General features: G+C 54.2%; 1 protein-coding gene across 12 annotated transcripts in view; it reads left to right on the top strand.

Annotated features, from left to right (window-relative positions):
- The first annotated feature begins 346 nt into the window (after window positions 1–346).
- Window positions 347–14336, top strand: part of PAX2 (paired box 2) — a 99580-nt gene continuing 85590 nt past the window's right edge. For 5 of the 12 annotated variants that reach the window (XM_051800131.1, XM_051800130.1, XM_051800137.1 and 2 more), the window contains exons 1-3: window positions 347–364; window positions 483–547; window positions 757–905. In XM_051800131.1, coding sequence (XP_051656091.1) covers window positions 362–364; window positions 483–547; window positions 757–905 — 217 coding nt within the window. In that variant the 5' untranslated portion in view covers window positions 347–361. Of the gene's footprint in view, window positions 365–482; window positions 548–756; window positions 906–12023; window positions 12803–14336 lie in introns of those variants that run through there. The other 7 variants (XM_051800132.1, XM_051800138.1, XM_051800133.1 and 4 more) reach the window with 3 other exon arrangements.

Raw genomic sequence — 14336 nt, forward strand, 5'->3', positions numbered from 1 at the left:
AGCAAGGAAAAAGACGAGTGGACAGATAAATGGAGGGACGGAGGGACTGATGGGCAGATAGATAACCTCTCAGAAGCACAAAGCTAGGTGCTCACAGAGGTAGACTTCACAGGTTTGCCTTCCGTCCCCTCCAAAGTAAACGGCGGAACCCCCGTTCCCCGCCACCCCATCTGGAGTCTGCCTGGGCCCCCGAGATGACCGCTGTCATTCCCGAGTGGGCTGCGCCACTAACCCCCCCGCCCCGTCCCCGACGCGCTCCCCCTTAGCCTGAGCCCACCGCCTCCCTTTTCAACTTGGAGGAAGTTCCTCCTCTGTCCCGCGTCCCCCTCTCCCTTGCCAGCCCCTCTCCGAGCACATTTTTATGGTAATAAGACAACAAATTAATCTGCTGTTGCAACAAGACTTCCCTACAGGTAGCCCGTTTGCGGAAGGGGGGCAAGGGGAAGCAGATTCAAAGTCCAGGCGTTGCCCCCCCCCTGCAGGATCCCCGCAAGAATCCCCCAGCCCCTTTCCTCCCTAGCTGCATAGCCCTGCTAGACTGGAGCAGGTGAGTCCCTCTCCACTTTTATAAGCAGCAGCGCTGCACTTGCTTTGATTGTTATTTATTTTCCCCTCCTTTTAGCTTGTCCCGGCTCAGTAGAGCGGCGTTTCTTTCTCTGTGGCTGGCTATTTTTTTTTTTTTTTGGTGGTGGTGGTGGTGCTCTGGTGTGTGTGTGTTGTTATCTAAACCGTTTAGTTTTGGGTGGTTGCGCCTAGATCTCGAAAGTCAGCGGGGGAAAGCAAGACACCCAAGCGGGGAGGAGAGAAGCGAAGAAAAGGCCGCGGCAGACCTACTGGCTTGCAGCCGTCCCGGGGAGACGGGCCATTAGGCAGAGGAGCCATGGCTCAGAGCTCAGGGAGAGCAGGTAAGGCGGGGGGGCGCTGAATATTCAGCAGGGAGGGATGAGACCGTTACCCCCAACTCCCTCCTTTGGCAGGAGGCAGCCTGCCTCTGCTCTCCTCCACACACACCCTCCTGGCCTCGCCAGATTCCCCTCTAACACTTGCTATCTCACCTGCTAAATGTCCCCTTTCCTTATGGGTGCCCGCTCCAGACCACCTCGAAAGGCTGGGTTCCCACCGTGGGAGCTTCGCAAGGACCCGCAGGGGAGCCCCCAGACGCGAGGGAGAGCCGGCCGAGCCCCGGCTCCCCCCGCCTCGCCGCCCTCCAGGCGCCCCCGCCGGCCGGGCCAGACCCCACCACCGGCTTTTGTCTATTTGCCTCAATCTTGGAGCTCCCTCCCGCCGGCAGAAAGTTCGGGGCATTGCCTAAACTCTTCCCCCACCAACTCCCTCCCCATCTCATGAAACTTTGTTCGCTGTGGTGGCTCTGGAGCTACGCTGTCCCCGCCTCGGGCCCCTCCGGCAGCCCAGCGCCTCGCCGGGCTCTGCGGGGCCGAGGCGAGGGGCTGCGGCGGGCGGGGGCTGGCATCTCGTCCCCCCCTAGCGAGGGGCTGGCTCTGCGCCCCCCAAACCTGCCCCGCCGGCGGATGGGTCTCCGGATCGCCCCATGCTCCCAGTCAGCAATTTTATGATTTGCAAACAAAGCTTCAAACAAACCCCGCCGGAGAGGAGAGGTTTTCCTCGGCGCTGCCGCTCGCGGTAAAAGCATAATTACGCGGTTTGGTTCCCTCAAATTACGTATATAAACAGAGCTCTTAATTTAGGGATTTTGGGAAAAAAACGACATAGTGGTTCAAAATGCAAACGTCACCGACTGCCAGCACAGAGCCGTGCTGTTGCCCCGGCTGCTAATCGTTTGCTGCAGGGGAGGCTTGGAAAGAAAGGCTGCGGCGGGCGCTGGGAACCGAGGTTGGGAACCGGAGCTGGCAGCGCCGGTTTTCCTTTGTCATTTCTGGTGGAGTCGCACGGTGCAATACCTCCCATTTAAAGAGGAATTCAGGGACACAGACAAACACGTACGGGAGGCAAATAAAAATATTTGCCCTTCAAAAAGCCACATCTCGTCTGTCGATAGATTCCCCATTTATAAATGTGTGTGCACCATCTCTGTAAATCTCAATATTAAACACGTTGTATGTGAATATATAGGCGCATATACACGTGCAAGCTTATGTTTTCGTAATCGAATCAATTAAATCCATTACATATGCTGTATACTATATATAAATATGACAAAGATTCACCAAAACGCAAAGGAAAAATATAAAGGCAACGAAAAAGGCCTCCTAAAAGGAAAGGCCACAGAGACGTTTTTTCGCTATTCTGCACCGAAAATGTTCTAAGTTAAAACTAGAAAAAAAAACCTTCAGAAAGTTTGCAACCCCCTCTGTTCCTTTTCCCTCCTGTGCTTTTAAAGGATCTGCCGAAGTCCCTTTGCATCTGAGGTTTAAATAGGGAGATCAATAGAAAACAGTTGTAATGATCTAATTAATTATGGCAAAATTAAAAGCGAGTAGAAAATCAATCTCTGATGGTGTTGAAGATGGAATTAAATTGATAGTCCATCTGTTCACCTCCTAGACCGTATAAATATGCAACCCAAGGACGGAGCTAATGGGATCAAGCTGCCTGGGAGACTCTCTCTCATTCTCTCTCTCTTCTTTTTACTTCGTTCCTTCCCGAAGTTCAGCCCCGCAGTCCCTGTGCTCCTGCTCGCAGCCCTCTGTTCACCCAGCGTTACCCCTCTCGCTGGAGACACACAAAACGATGCTTGTGCCAAGCAACTCAAACCGACAACGGCAGCCCGCAAATCTGATAGTACAAAGCTGTGTGGTTGGGAGGGGGGAAAAAGAAAGCTGAGGAGACAGCGTTCAGTGAGAGCGTGCTCCTTATCATGGTGTTTTTAAATCAAATAGACAGGCTTGATGATGACAATGACTACGGAGTAGTTTGAGAATGGTCTCCCTCCCTCTAAACGTCTTTTTTACATCGGTCGTGGGTTCAGGAAAGTCAGCCCTTTCTGTAGCCGGATTTCTATAAAATACCGTGTGTGTGCTGTCAGGGAGAGGCGACACATTGAATTAGTTTTGTTTGTCGGGTGTTCCTCACTGTGAAGCTTTAAGGGCAGAGACCCAACCGGAAGACCTGGGTGCCGCCCTGTCCCGGCGCCGTCCCACTTCCACACACCTGTCCTGTCCCCGTCGGGACAGCCTTCCTCATGTGGGCACCGGGCAACCCGGTGCCGGGGTGTCCTCGGGCTTCCACCCGCCTGCCCATCACGGTGATGTTCTGCTGAACTACCAGCGCCACTTGAAAATAAAGGAGAATCTGTGTAATTGCTAAGTTATGGAGAAACCACAGCATTACTGCATTTGCCCGTAAAAAAAAAATATACCCTTTTCCCCCCATTTCCCCGATAATTTGTAGGTGCGGAGCGCACGATAACAGCAGGGAGAGCTAGGGCGAACTGTCAGGCTGGAGGAGGGAGTTCCCCACCATTCCGGCCTCCTTTTAATTGTGAAAAATTAAAGCTAGGTGCTGTGGTTCTGTTGGAAAATAACCAATCAAACCGATGATGTTATTGCCCGGGTTAGAGCTGCGTGGGGCGGGACGGTGAGGGGAGGGTCGTTTAAGTAAGTGAAGCCTAAATATAAATCAACTAAGACGGGGGGTCCCGGGCCCGGATCTAACCGCGTGTGCACGCCCCCACCGTTGGGTCGAAAAAAATCGACCGTATCTCACCAAGTTGTGTTAATTTAGCTCTGCCAGATCCCAAGAGCCGACAGGGAGAGTCCCGCCGGCTTCGCCTGCCGCCCCCAGCGCCGCGCCAAGGATGGAGCTGGTCCCGGAGCCCCGCGCAGGGTCGGAGCGGGGGAGAAGGGGAGGGGGCGGGTCGGGTCGGGCTCTGCCTGCGGGGACTTCCCTGCCAAAGTTCGCCTTCCCCTCACACTTCCCCATCCGGCCAGAAACAGTGCCCGGGGGGAGCAGCCTCCAGCACCAATCGGATTTATTAATTGATGTATTGAAAAGAGGGATTGATTGACATCTCCTAATGGAAATTACAGCCTCACTTTCCTGCTGCACGCTGCCCTCCCGGCTATCCCTTCATAAAGAAACCCTTGAGGCGAAAGGTAGATTTTCATTTAAAGTGCCCCCGTCCTCAATTTCACAGATTAGATACGTTTTAAACACAGACACACATATTGCAAATTAGAAGCTAATTTAATTATAAATCAAAACTGGGCATAAATCTGCACTCACCACAAAGGATCCATTTAGCAGAATGCAACCACTTCCCCTAACCCTGGAAAACTGCCTCGCAGAAATAACACTATATATACATTGCCAAAGTTATGGATTGTGCACAGTTCAAAGAGATCCAGGGGAGATATTTTTTCCCCATGCTGGGGGAGGGGTAAAGCCCCGTGTGTCAGAAATTAGCTGATCACATGGTGACAATTTCTCTTTCTCCAAGAGAAAGGAATTCTCCAATAAATAAAAGTTTGCATAGATGTAGAAGGTTGTAATTCTGAACTTACAGGCTGGGAGGGAGTCGGAAGAGGCAGATTTTTGAAGTCCAGCAGGTCAGGATCAACAAACACGGTCACACGCGCACACACACCCACACACGCACCCACAGAGCCGGGGTTCGTATTGATTGGTGACGTTTGGTTTGCAAACCTCAGAGAGGAGAGGAAGGAGGGAAAAGACCGGGGTCCGAGAAAGAAGGCAAGGCAGGCACCCGGGAACAGCGCTCCGGGCTCGGAAATACTCCCTCCCTCCGTCCATCCCTCCATCCCGGATCCGCTCGTCCTCTCTCCTCTCTGCGCGCCACTCCCCCGCGCCCGTACAGTTGCCTTCTGACTCCGCATCCCTCCCGAGCTGCCCGGCTGAGATAGCCAGAGAAGCTGGAGGGATTTGATGTCGGCTCACAGTTCAGTCCTTCCCTGCCCCCTCCACCTTCTTTTTATAAGTTAAAATTCTCCCTTTCCTTTAATCTCTCCTTTTATTTCTCCACCACGCTTAGAGACACCCCACTTCTTTCAGCCCCTCCGTTTCCCCGCATACTCCATCCCCTTGCCTCTCCCTCTGTGTCTTCCTCCTCAGAGGCAGTATACTCCAAGGCCATTAACAGCTGATATTAAAGAGGAATGAGTCTTCCTGCCACTCTTTTTAATTAGGCGCCGAACTTGGGCTTTGATGGCTCCTAGCCGGAGGAAGGGAATAAGCGAGACCCTCTTTGCGAAAGGGACGAGAGGAGAGAGAACTGAATTCGCCCGTTTTCATGGCTTTCTCAGAAAGAGGGGAGATGGGGTGGAGAGAGTTTCCCCACCCAACTTACGACCAGTTTCTCCTGAAGCCCTGCAGACCCGCGCCTTCGCCCCGCGCCGATTTAAGCACTGCTCCGCAAGCAGGACCCCCCGCGCCCGGCCGGGCAAGCCCCAGCCCTCACCTGCGGCTCTCGCACCGGGCGGAGGGGCCGCGCCAGGTCCTTTGTTGCTGCGTTTCCAGCCTTTGTTTAGCGGTGGAAACGAGCCTGCCTTCCCCGACCCAGCTCCCGGCGCATCCCATCGGACCGGAGAGCCGCCCGTGGTGGAGGGGAGCGGGGAGCAGAGGCAGGGCTCACAACGGGGCTTGGGAAGGGCTGCCAGAAACGCGACCTGGGCAACTTTCTCTGGGGAGGTGGATTTGTGTATGTATAGAAATTGTCCGGGCTCAGCTTGGCTAGGAAGGAAAAGAAGAGAGAGATGGGAAGAAAGAGGGGGAGAGTGAAGGGAGAGAGAAGGGAGAGGGAAGGGAGGAAGGGAGGAAAGAAGGAAGGAAGGAAGGGGCAAGAGAAAAGGAGAGAAAGAAGGAAAGAATGAAAGAAGTAAAGTCTCGGGGCATATCTATCACTTCCTAATGCATGTGCGGAGAAGTCTGCTCCCAAACTTCCCCCACCGGCCCTGCGAAGGGAGCGGAGCGAAGCGACCGCCCCTCTTCCCGGCAGGTCTCTTTGTGCGATCATTTTTGGAGATGTGAATCCCAGGCAGTCATTACCACACTTTGGCCCCTCTGACTGCTGGAATTACCCTTTCCGGGGACTTTAATAGGCAAGCCATAGGGTTTTTCGCTGATCCGCAGCAGTTTTCGCTGCCTCCCCGTTTTTATGGGTGTATTATAGTTAGGGGTTATATAAATGTTTTTGCGTGTGATAACTGTAAATCCTAACATTTGCAAATCGCCCTGAGGCAAACTAACCTTGGACGGGCAGAAAGAGGGAGGGAGGGAGGATCTCCCACTACTGCTGATTAAAAGGAGACTTTAATAAGCGTCTAATTCACTCATGGGGAGTTTTATGGAGAAATTAGAGGAGGACAAAAAAAAAAAAAAAAAAAAGACATCTCCGGCGGGGGGCAGGGGGGGAGTAAGAAAGCAGCAGAGTGGGGCTCCCACGCTTCTACCCCAGGAAGGAAGAGATAGCTGGGCTTCACCAGCGCCTCAGCCTCCCATCATGAGAGAGGCAGAAGAGTTCACATGTGGGCCATTCCCTTTTTGAGGCAGAGGAGCAGCACAGAACTCTCTTGCCCTCAACCCCGCTCTGCCGCTCCGGGGCAAAGAAATGAGCAGGCAGAGGACCCGAGGGGCTCTGGGACGGAGGGCCAGACAAAAGGAAAGATCGGTGACAAAGCTTTTGTGGCGATCCGGCGATGCCGGCCCGTGGAGGTCGCCTCGACAGGAGCCAGGTCTGGGGACCCTGCCTGCACCGAGGGCTCCTCCAACCCGGGGCTGGGTGCGAAGTTCTGGGGCAGGGATAGACCGAGGCCCCAACCCAGCGCCGGGAGCCGTGTGCGCGCTCTCTGCCTGCTTGCTTAGGGCGGGAGGGGGCAGGCTGGGGTGGCCTGTGCCGAAACCCGTCCCCATATGTCTGTGGCCCGGGAGGCTTGGAGACTCGCCCCGCTCCGGCCGCCCTGGTGCGCTAAGAGGCGGCTTTGTTGCAGAAGTGTCTCTTCACATTGTTCGCTTCCCCCCCACTTCTTTCTTTCTTTTTTTTTTTTTTTCCTTTTTATTTCTTTTTTTTTTTTTCCTCAATGAGGCAGCAAAAGGTCTTCGGCTTGTCTCGTTTTTGTGGCAAACGCTCTCTTGTAAAGAGGAGAGGTTAAAGTGTCGGTGACTGAATAAAGAGCAGCACACGTGGGCTATTACCATTCAGGGCAAACAAATGCAGAGAAGGGAAAAGCCAGCAGCAGGCAGGGCGAGGGGGGAGCGCGGCCCCCCCGGCGCACACACGCACCCGCCCCGCTGGCAGGGCCCGGCCGCCGGCCTCCTCGCGGCCCCGGCGTCCCCCAGACATGCAACCCACCCATGGCTCACAAAAGAGCGAGAGAAAGAGAGAGGGGGAGACATGAGGGGGTCTTAGACGGGAAAAAAAGAAAGTAGCTTTAGGGGGAATGTGCTGTGGAGTGTGAAATTGCAGCCCGTGGTGCTCCATATTGTACCAGAAGCTCTCCAAAAACTCATCCTCCAACGTGACCAGAGGTGCTTAGAGGGGGAGAGAGAGGGAGAGGGGAAGAGGGGCTTGGAGACATAGGAGGAGGGGAAGGACGGGGGCTTTTATTCCTTTCGAGCTCTCTTTCTTATTAATTGTTCGTTTAAAATCTAACTTTATGCTTATGTGTTAAACTCGGCCACCAAGAGCAATCTCGGGTCTCCTGGGCAGAGCGGCTGGGGGGGCGGGGAGGGTCGGCAGGACCCCCTCTGCCTCTCCTCGCCCTGCCCGGCCCTGCGCGGCCCTAAGCGACACGAGGAAATCCTCCCAGACAGCTTCGATCCTGTTTCCATATCTCCACGCTGCTGCCTGGCCCCTCTGCCCTGCCCCATCTTCCTCTCCCCACTGGAAAAATCAGATCACAACACCACTGTAGCTAAGGTGTGGGCACCCCTTTCCCCTGGGTGCTCGTTGGCGAGAGGCAGCAGGAAATCTTAGGCCAGAAATCATCCTGTCTTCAAACAAAGCACCCCAAAAGTCGTCCGAGAAGGTTTTATCAAAGCGCCCTCTTCCTTGAAGATCCTCTGACACACACACACCGACTCTTTCCTTAAATGCCCACATCTCTGTGGGGTTTTTTAATCATATTTTTCCTATTTATCTTTTCCCAACCAGGGATTTCGCCACTGACTTTCTCATAAGAGATTAAATTACTTGATGTAGAATCATATGTGTCAGAAAAATACATATAGAAGATCAGCATAGATTTATCCCGTGATTTCGTAAATATAATGGGGGGAATATTAAGGGCTGAGCTAAACGACCTCCAAACTACCAACATTTAGGTTGTAAGCGTTCGAGCACTTGGCAAGGGGAAGAAGACAGGCAGGGTGCGGAGCCAAGGACTTAGCACGTCCATGTCGTACCAATGCAAAACTTCTGCTCCTGCAGCACCCGTCCTATGGCCATAGGTCGCGTTTAACTGGTTTCCAATGTAATTGTCTACAGACCCGTAGAAAACTGGGAACCAACGTAGGTTCAAGTCCTGGCTCTGGAGCCAACGGCTATCGCAGGCACAACCGTTTGCTCCAGGCCTGACCCCTCCGAGGGGCTCCCCCCGCCACTCGACCCCTATTGTTCCTGGGCGCAGCGCCCTTCCCGGGCGGGCAGCAGAACAGGGGAGGCAGTTCCCGAGAGCAGCGTCTGTATAACCCCGTTCCCCGGGACAAGGTGAGGCGGCAAGTTGACGAAACCAAAGCAGCACGGGAGAACTCAGAGGACTTCGGAAGGGAGCTGACAGGGCCCTCGCGGTTATGTGTATTGGGGCCCAGGGTGGGAAACAGGATCAATGGACAAGATTTCGACTTGACCAGCTGGAGAAAGCCGGCTAATGAAGCAGATCGAAAGATGGCTATCACTGTAACTTCCCCAAAAAGTTTATTTTTCTTGAAATTTCCGCAGAGAGGCGGCCGTCTCTTTTGAAGTGTAAATGTTTCTAGCTTGGGGGGGGGGGGGGGGGGGGCTGAGCTAGAGAAGAAGGAGGAGATCCTCAGATCCTCTTTGAGAAAAAGAAATAAAAGCGGGGGAGAAAGAGAAAAGAAGAAAAAAAGAGAAAGAAAAGAAAAGAAAAGAAAAGAAAAGAAAAGAAAAGAAAAGAAAAGAAAAGAAAAGAAAAGAAAAGAAAAGAAAAGAAAAGAAAAGAAAAGAAAAGAAAAGAAAAGAAAAGAAAAGAAAAGAAAAGAAAAGAAAAGAAAAGAAAAGAAAAGAAAAGAAAAGAGAAAAGAAAATTCATTTAAAGTGGGACAGGGAAATAAGCACCCAGGCCTGGTGAAGTGGAAATAGGTTTGGGAGATGTGTGCGAAACCGCGGAAGTGGGAAGAGGCCCTTGGTCTTGGTCTCACCCGGTCCCGCAGGGCACACGGCAGTGCCCAGGGGCGCGGAGACACGCCGGGATTTTTAATTTGGGCAGACAGAAATTGTTCGGTGGATTTAAATGTTGGCAAAGCAATACTTCCAGGAAGTCTGGTGTGGGAAGGGGCACCAGGTGATATTGTGGTATGTGTGGTGGGGGAAGGCGACAGCGAGCTGGGAGCCTTTTCCTTTCTACTTTTCCCATCCCTTCCTTTCCTGCTCCATCCCTTTCATTCCCTCTCCTTAGAAAGCAGTCTTATTCTACCAAGCTCAGGTCTCGTTTACAGGGCTTGCCTATATGCCGTGAGACTCAGGCTTCATCTCACAGAGCACTCATCGTGTGTATTTCTCGAGTCTATTCTTCCTGCCTCTCTCCTCAGTGATATGGGAAAACAGCGAGGAAACTATGGCAAAATACATTATCCGGAGGAAATTTGAGGTTCTCTGGCTTTCCCGGCCCATCACCAAGCTGTAATCTCCTCACCATGCAATCAGCAGTTACAAAGGCTCAGAGCATCTCTGAGAGAGGGTCCATGAACTCCCCAAGTGTTAGTGACAGCGCAGGGAGTTACTTTCCACGCAGCACTGCCGGGGACGCCCGTCCTCACCTCCCACTGCCTTCGGGCTCGGCTGTGTGCCTGAGCACGGCCCGAAGGGCGCGGGGCGATCGGGGCTGCCTGGGGCGGAAGGGAGGAAGGGCGGGGGTGGCTGCTGGAAGACCGTTCGGAGGGGTAGAGTTGTTACGGAGCTGTTTCCAGCCACGGACAACGCGGAAGGCGCCGGGTGGCGGGAGGGGTTACCGGCACCGGCGATCAGCGGGCGCCCGGCCCCGCTGCGAACAAGAGTGTCTGCTGCCGGGGGGACTCGATACCAGCGCTGTCCCGCCGGCAGGTGCCGGGCTGGGCCGGGCCGGGATCCCGGCGGGATCGCGACCGCCGCCGCCCCTTCCCCGCGCCGCCAGGCGACCGGAGGGCGCCATCTACGGGCCATGGCGGGGAGCGCCGCCGGCCGCACCTGAGCCCGGCCGCCCCTCCGCCCCCGCGCGGGGCGGCCCCGCCGTGCCCGTGCCCAGGGCCCGGGGCGGGAGCGCTGAGAAGGGACCCGGCGGGAGAGCGGGGGGCGCCGCGGGCCCGGCGCGGGTGGGCGAGCGGCGGCCAGCGGGGCAGAGCCGGGGCAGGTCGGCAGTGAGAGGGGCATCCCCGGCCCGGCGGCGGGGCCGCTCACGGGGAGCTGCGGCCGCTCTCAACTTGGCGTGCGGGGGGAGTTCCCCGGGCGGGGCGGAGCGGTTCCTTTGCCTTCGCCAGCCGGGCGACAACGACCACCACTCCTCAGCGGGCAGCAGAGAGCCCCCACTCCTGCGGAAAATTCGCCCTGTGCAGGGGCGGGCAAGGCCGCCTCAGCCGTGCCCGCCGCGCCTGTCCGCAGCGCAGCCCCGCAGCCCCGGGGACTCACTTCACATGTAACCCCGGTGGTGTAACAACAAAATTTGTATTTTCCAAATCATCTTTTTTTTTTTTTTTTTTTGCACACAAGGGAAAGAGAGAGGGGAGAGAGAAAGATAAAACATCAGCTGAAGTGCCAAAATGATTTATGAGACAGTGGAAAATATTTCATAAAGATCTCTCAGAGATTCTTTACTTAGAGTGGTTAGAAAAAAAAGGGGCTGTTTTGTGACAGGTAAGCAGAGGGATGGGGAAGGATGAAGGAGGAAAAGAGAAGGAAGTACATTTCAGGTGACGATAAACTCACAAGTCTGAAAACTGATCTCACAGCAATTTCTGCCGTGTCTTTTCACCCCTGGTTATTACCCTAAGAAGGCGTTTCTTACTTGCTCTGTGTTGCTCTACTAGATCAAAGCCATATCTACTTTTGTGAAATAATTTTAAAATCCCACTCTAGCACTAAAAAAAAAAAAAAAAAAAAAAAAAAAAAAAAAAAAAGAGAGAGAGAGAGAAAGGAAAAGCAAAAGAGATGTGGATGTGGAAAAGATGTGGAAAGTGTGAAGTTGGAGTTGGATTTGCTGTTATTTCCCCAAATGCGTGTGAGAGGAAACTTTGGAATTACTGAAACGGGCCCGACCTCTTGCTGTAAAGAGGTGCAAGAAGCTCCCTTCCTCTTCCGTTCTCTCTCTGTCTCATTCTCTCTTTCTCTAGGTCTGTCTAGCTTCTATTTATTTTTCTTTCTTTTTCTTCTTTATAGCTTTCTCTCTTGATCTCTCTCTCCTCTCGCTGTCTCTCTCCTTTTCCTTTTCCTTCCTCTCTCTTCCTCATCTCCTTTCTCCCTTTCTCTCCCCGTCCGTCTCCCACACTAAGCCGCACACCAGGGAAGCCTTGATGTGTATCGAATCCCCCCCCCCCCCCTCCGTCCCGCTTTACACCGAGTAAAGTCTCCGGTAAAAAAGAGCGGGGCGTAAGAAGGGAGATGAAACTACCAAGGCGTGTGTGCGTGTGTTAAATAAGGGAGTTAAGGATCCTGAGCCGCAACTGACAACAAAGCGGGGCTCACGTCCTTTCCCGCGGGCCGGGCAGGGGCGCCGCCGCCCCGCACACGCACGGCCCGGGGCGCTCCGGAGCGCGCAGCCGGGGCTCCCCCGCGCCGGGTCCCGCAGGCAGCGGCCCCCCCCGCGCCGAGCGCCGCCGGCCCGGCCCTCCTCTCTCTCCTCTCCTCTCCCCTCTCCTCTCCTCTCCTGGCCGCGCTCGGCTCGGCGCGCTGGCGAATCAGAGAGTGTCGGAATCTATTGCCTTTGTCTGACAAGTCATCCATCTCCGGGGAGGCGGGCGGGGGGCTGAGGGCGCTGCGGCTTTTAGAGAGACACACACCGGGAGCGGAGGCTCCAGTCTCCGGTCCCGGCTCCTCGCAAGCACTTCCCACCTCGGGCGAAAGTCCGCCGGCGCCGGATCCGCCGCCCGGCCGAGAGGAGGGGTCGCGCCCGCCCGCCGCTCGCCGCTTTCCCGGGGATTGCTACTCCGCTTTGAACTTAAATGAACTAGCCCCGGACCGCGGGAGGAGGAGGAGGAGGAGGGAGAGCCGCGTCCTCTGCGCCTTCTGCCGCCTGGCCGCCGGCCGCACCTTGCTCCAGCACCCCCTCCCCGCCGCCGGGGATGCTCTGAGCCCTCCCAGCCATGACACCCACCTGCCCCCCGGCGCCGCCAGTCCCTCGCTCCCACGGACTCTGCTGACTCCGCCAGCCCCGCCGTCCCGGCCCCCCAAGGCCGGCGCAGCCCTCCCGCCCCCCGGAAAGTACTTCGCTGCCCGCTCCGCCGGGCAGGGGGCCCAGCGCACCCCGCCGCTCCCCTCCTTTCCTCTCCTTGTGTGCTTTTTTGTTTTGTTTTGTTTTCGTTTGTTTTGGTTTTTTTTTTCTCCCCTAAGTCTTGAAGTTGAGTTTTAGAGGCGACACGGCGGCTTCAGCCGATTTCTTCCCCTTCCTTTGCCTCCCCATGGATATGCACTGCAAAGCAGACCCCTTCTCAGCAATGCACCGTGAGTACTGGAGCCCGGCTCCTTCCGCTGCTCTCCCTCCTTCTCATCCCTCCATTCTTCTTTCCCCAACCATCCTTCCTCACCTGACCCTCCTCCAGGTCCATCCTTTCACCCTGGCTGATACCGGGCTTAGAGAGGCGTTCAGAAGGCAGGACGGATATCGCCGGCCCGAGCAGCAGAGCGAGGATGCCGGGCATCCCCGGAGCCGGAGGCAGCAGACCTCCGTGCCGGCAGTGGGGCGGGGGCCAGGACCCCCAGTCCGGGGGCAGGGGCTGTGTGCGGCTGTGCCTGTGCTACGAGCCGTGTGTGTGCGAAAGAAAGCACCCCTCCGAAACAGAACTGTCCTCTGCAAAGACACTTTCCCCATCGCCCCTCAAACAACACGAGTTTATTCTGACTCGTGTCAGCCCCTGGGACGGACCCTTTCCCTGTCCGTGCCCCGCCGGGCCGGGGCTCCCCGCAACCCCGCTTGGCTTTAACCCCCCAGATTCCCCCGCGACCTGATGCTGTTTGCTTTGATTTCGGATTTCAGTGGCAGAGAGGGGAGATGCCAATTTCAAATTAATGGCGAGTTGGTCGGTGACTGTTCCGTGATTCGTTTTGGTTTGGCAAAAGGTTGGACTGCAAGAAAAACAGGACAATTTTATGGCTAGGAGATGGAGTGGTTTTGGAGGCTCCCAAGAAGTCACGATCCCCCCTGGTTTATTTACCAGACCGCCGGTGTGCATTTTAAATGCATTCCTGGCACAGACTAAAGTGCATTCATGATATATTTTCAATTTAAAAAACCTTTCTGTAAGACGAGGACGAAGGAAAGCGAAAAGCTTCCTTTACCAGGGACCGTAACAGGAATTTCCAGTGACTTTAATTTCATCATTCCCTCCTCATTTCAGGAGGGAAAATAATTCCGCGATTTAAATTAAAGAAGAAAAAATACAAATAGAAAGCCGAGATCGAGAGCACGTTGAGTCAGGAAATGAATAATTAAGAGCAATTTGTAACTTTTGACACTGAAACTTTTGAGGACACGCCCTGCCTGCTGCATAAAATACAAATCGAAAAGATATAAAATAGAAATACTTGAAGTTTTAAAAAAAAAATCCCTATTTTGCCGTGAGAAGGGAGGTTAAGAAATATAAACCCACTATTAGATCCCCAAACGTGGATGTAGGTAACTGTCTTTCTGTTTCCAAATAACTGATTTCCAGGATAAATTGCTTAAAATGTGGAGTTTAATTTCCGAAGACCTTTAACAGCAAACAGTCCGCGCATTAGGCATTATTTTTAGTTTTCAGCGGTGCGACCTGCTTTAAGATGCAATTGCAGTAATACCGCCTCCAGTATGATCCGGAACATATAAGCAGATGAAAGAGGTATTTTGCTGTCGCTGATTTTTTAGAAACTTCAGTGAGACTCATGAACAATTTTTGGCTTCCGATTAGGAAAAAAAAAAAAAATCAACATCCGATTCGTTTCCTAAAGTGTATTTCTAGAGCTACAGACCTGGATATTAGTAAGCAATTAAAACAGATGC

The sequence above is a fragment of the Manacus candei genome, unplaced genomic scaffold (assembly GCF_025592945.1).
Source record: "Manacus candei isolate 608988 ecotype Guabito, Panama unplaced genomic scaffold, ASM2559294v1 h1tg000050l, whole genome shotgun sequence".
NCBI classification, from domain to species: Eukaryota; Metazoa; Chordata; class Aves; order Passeriformes; family Pipridae; genus Manacus; species Manacus candei.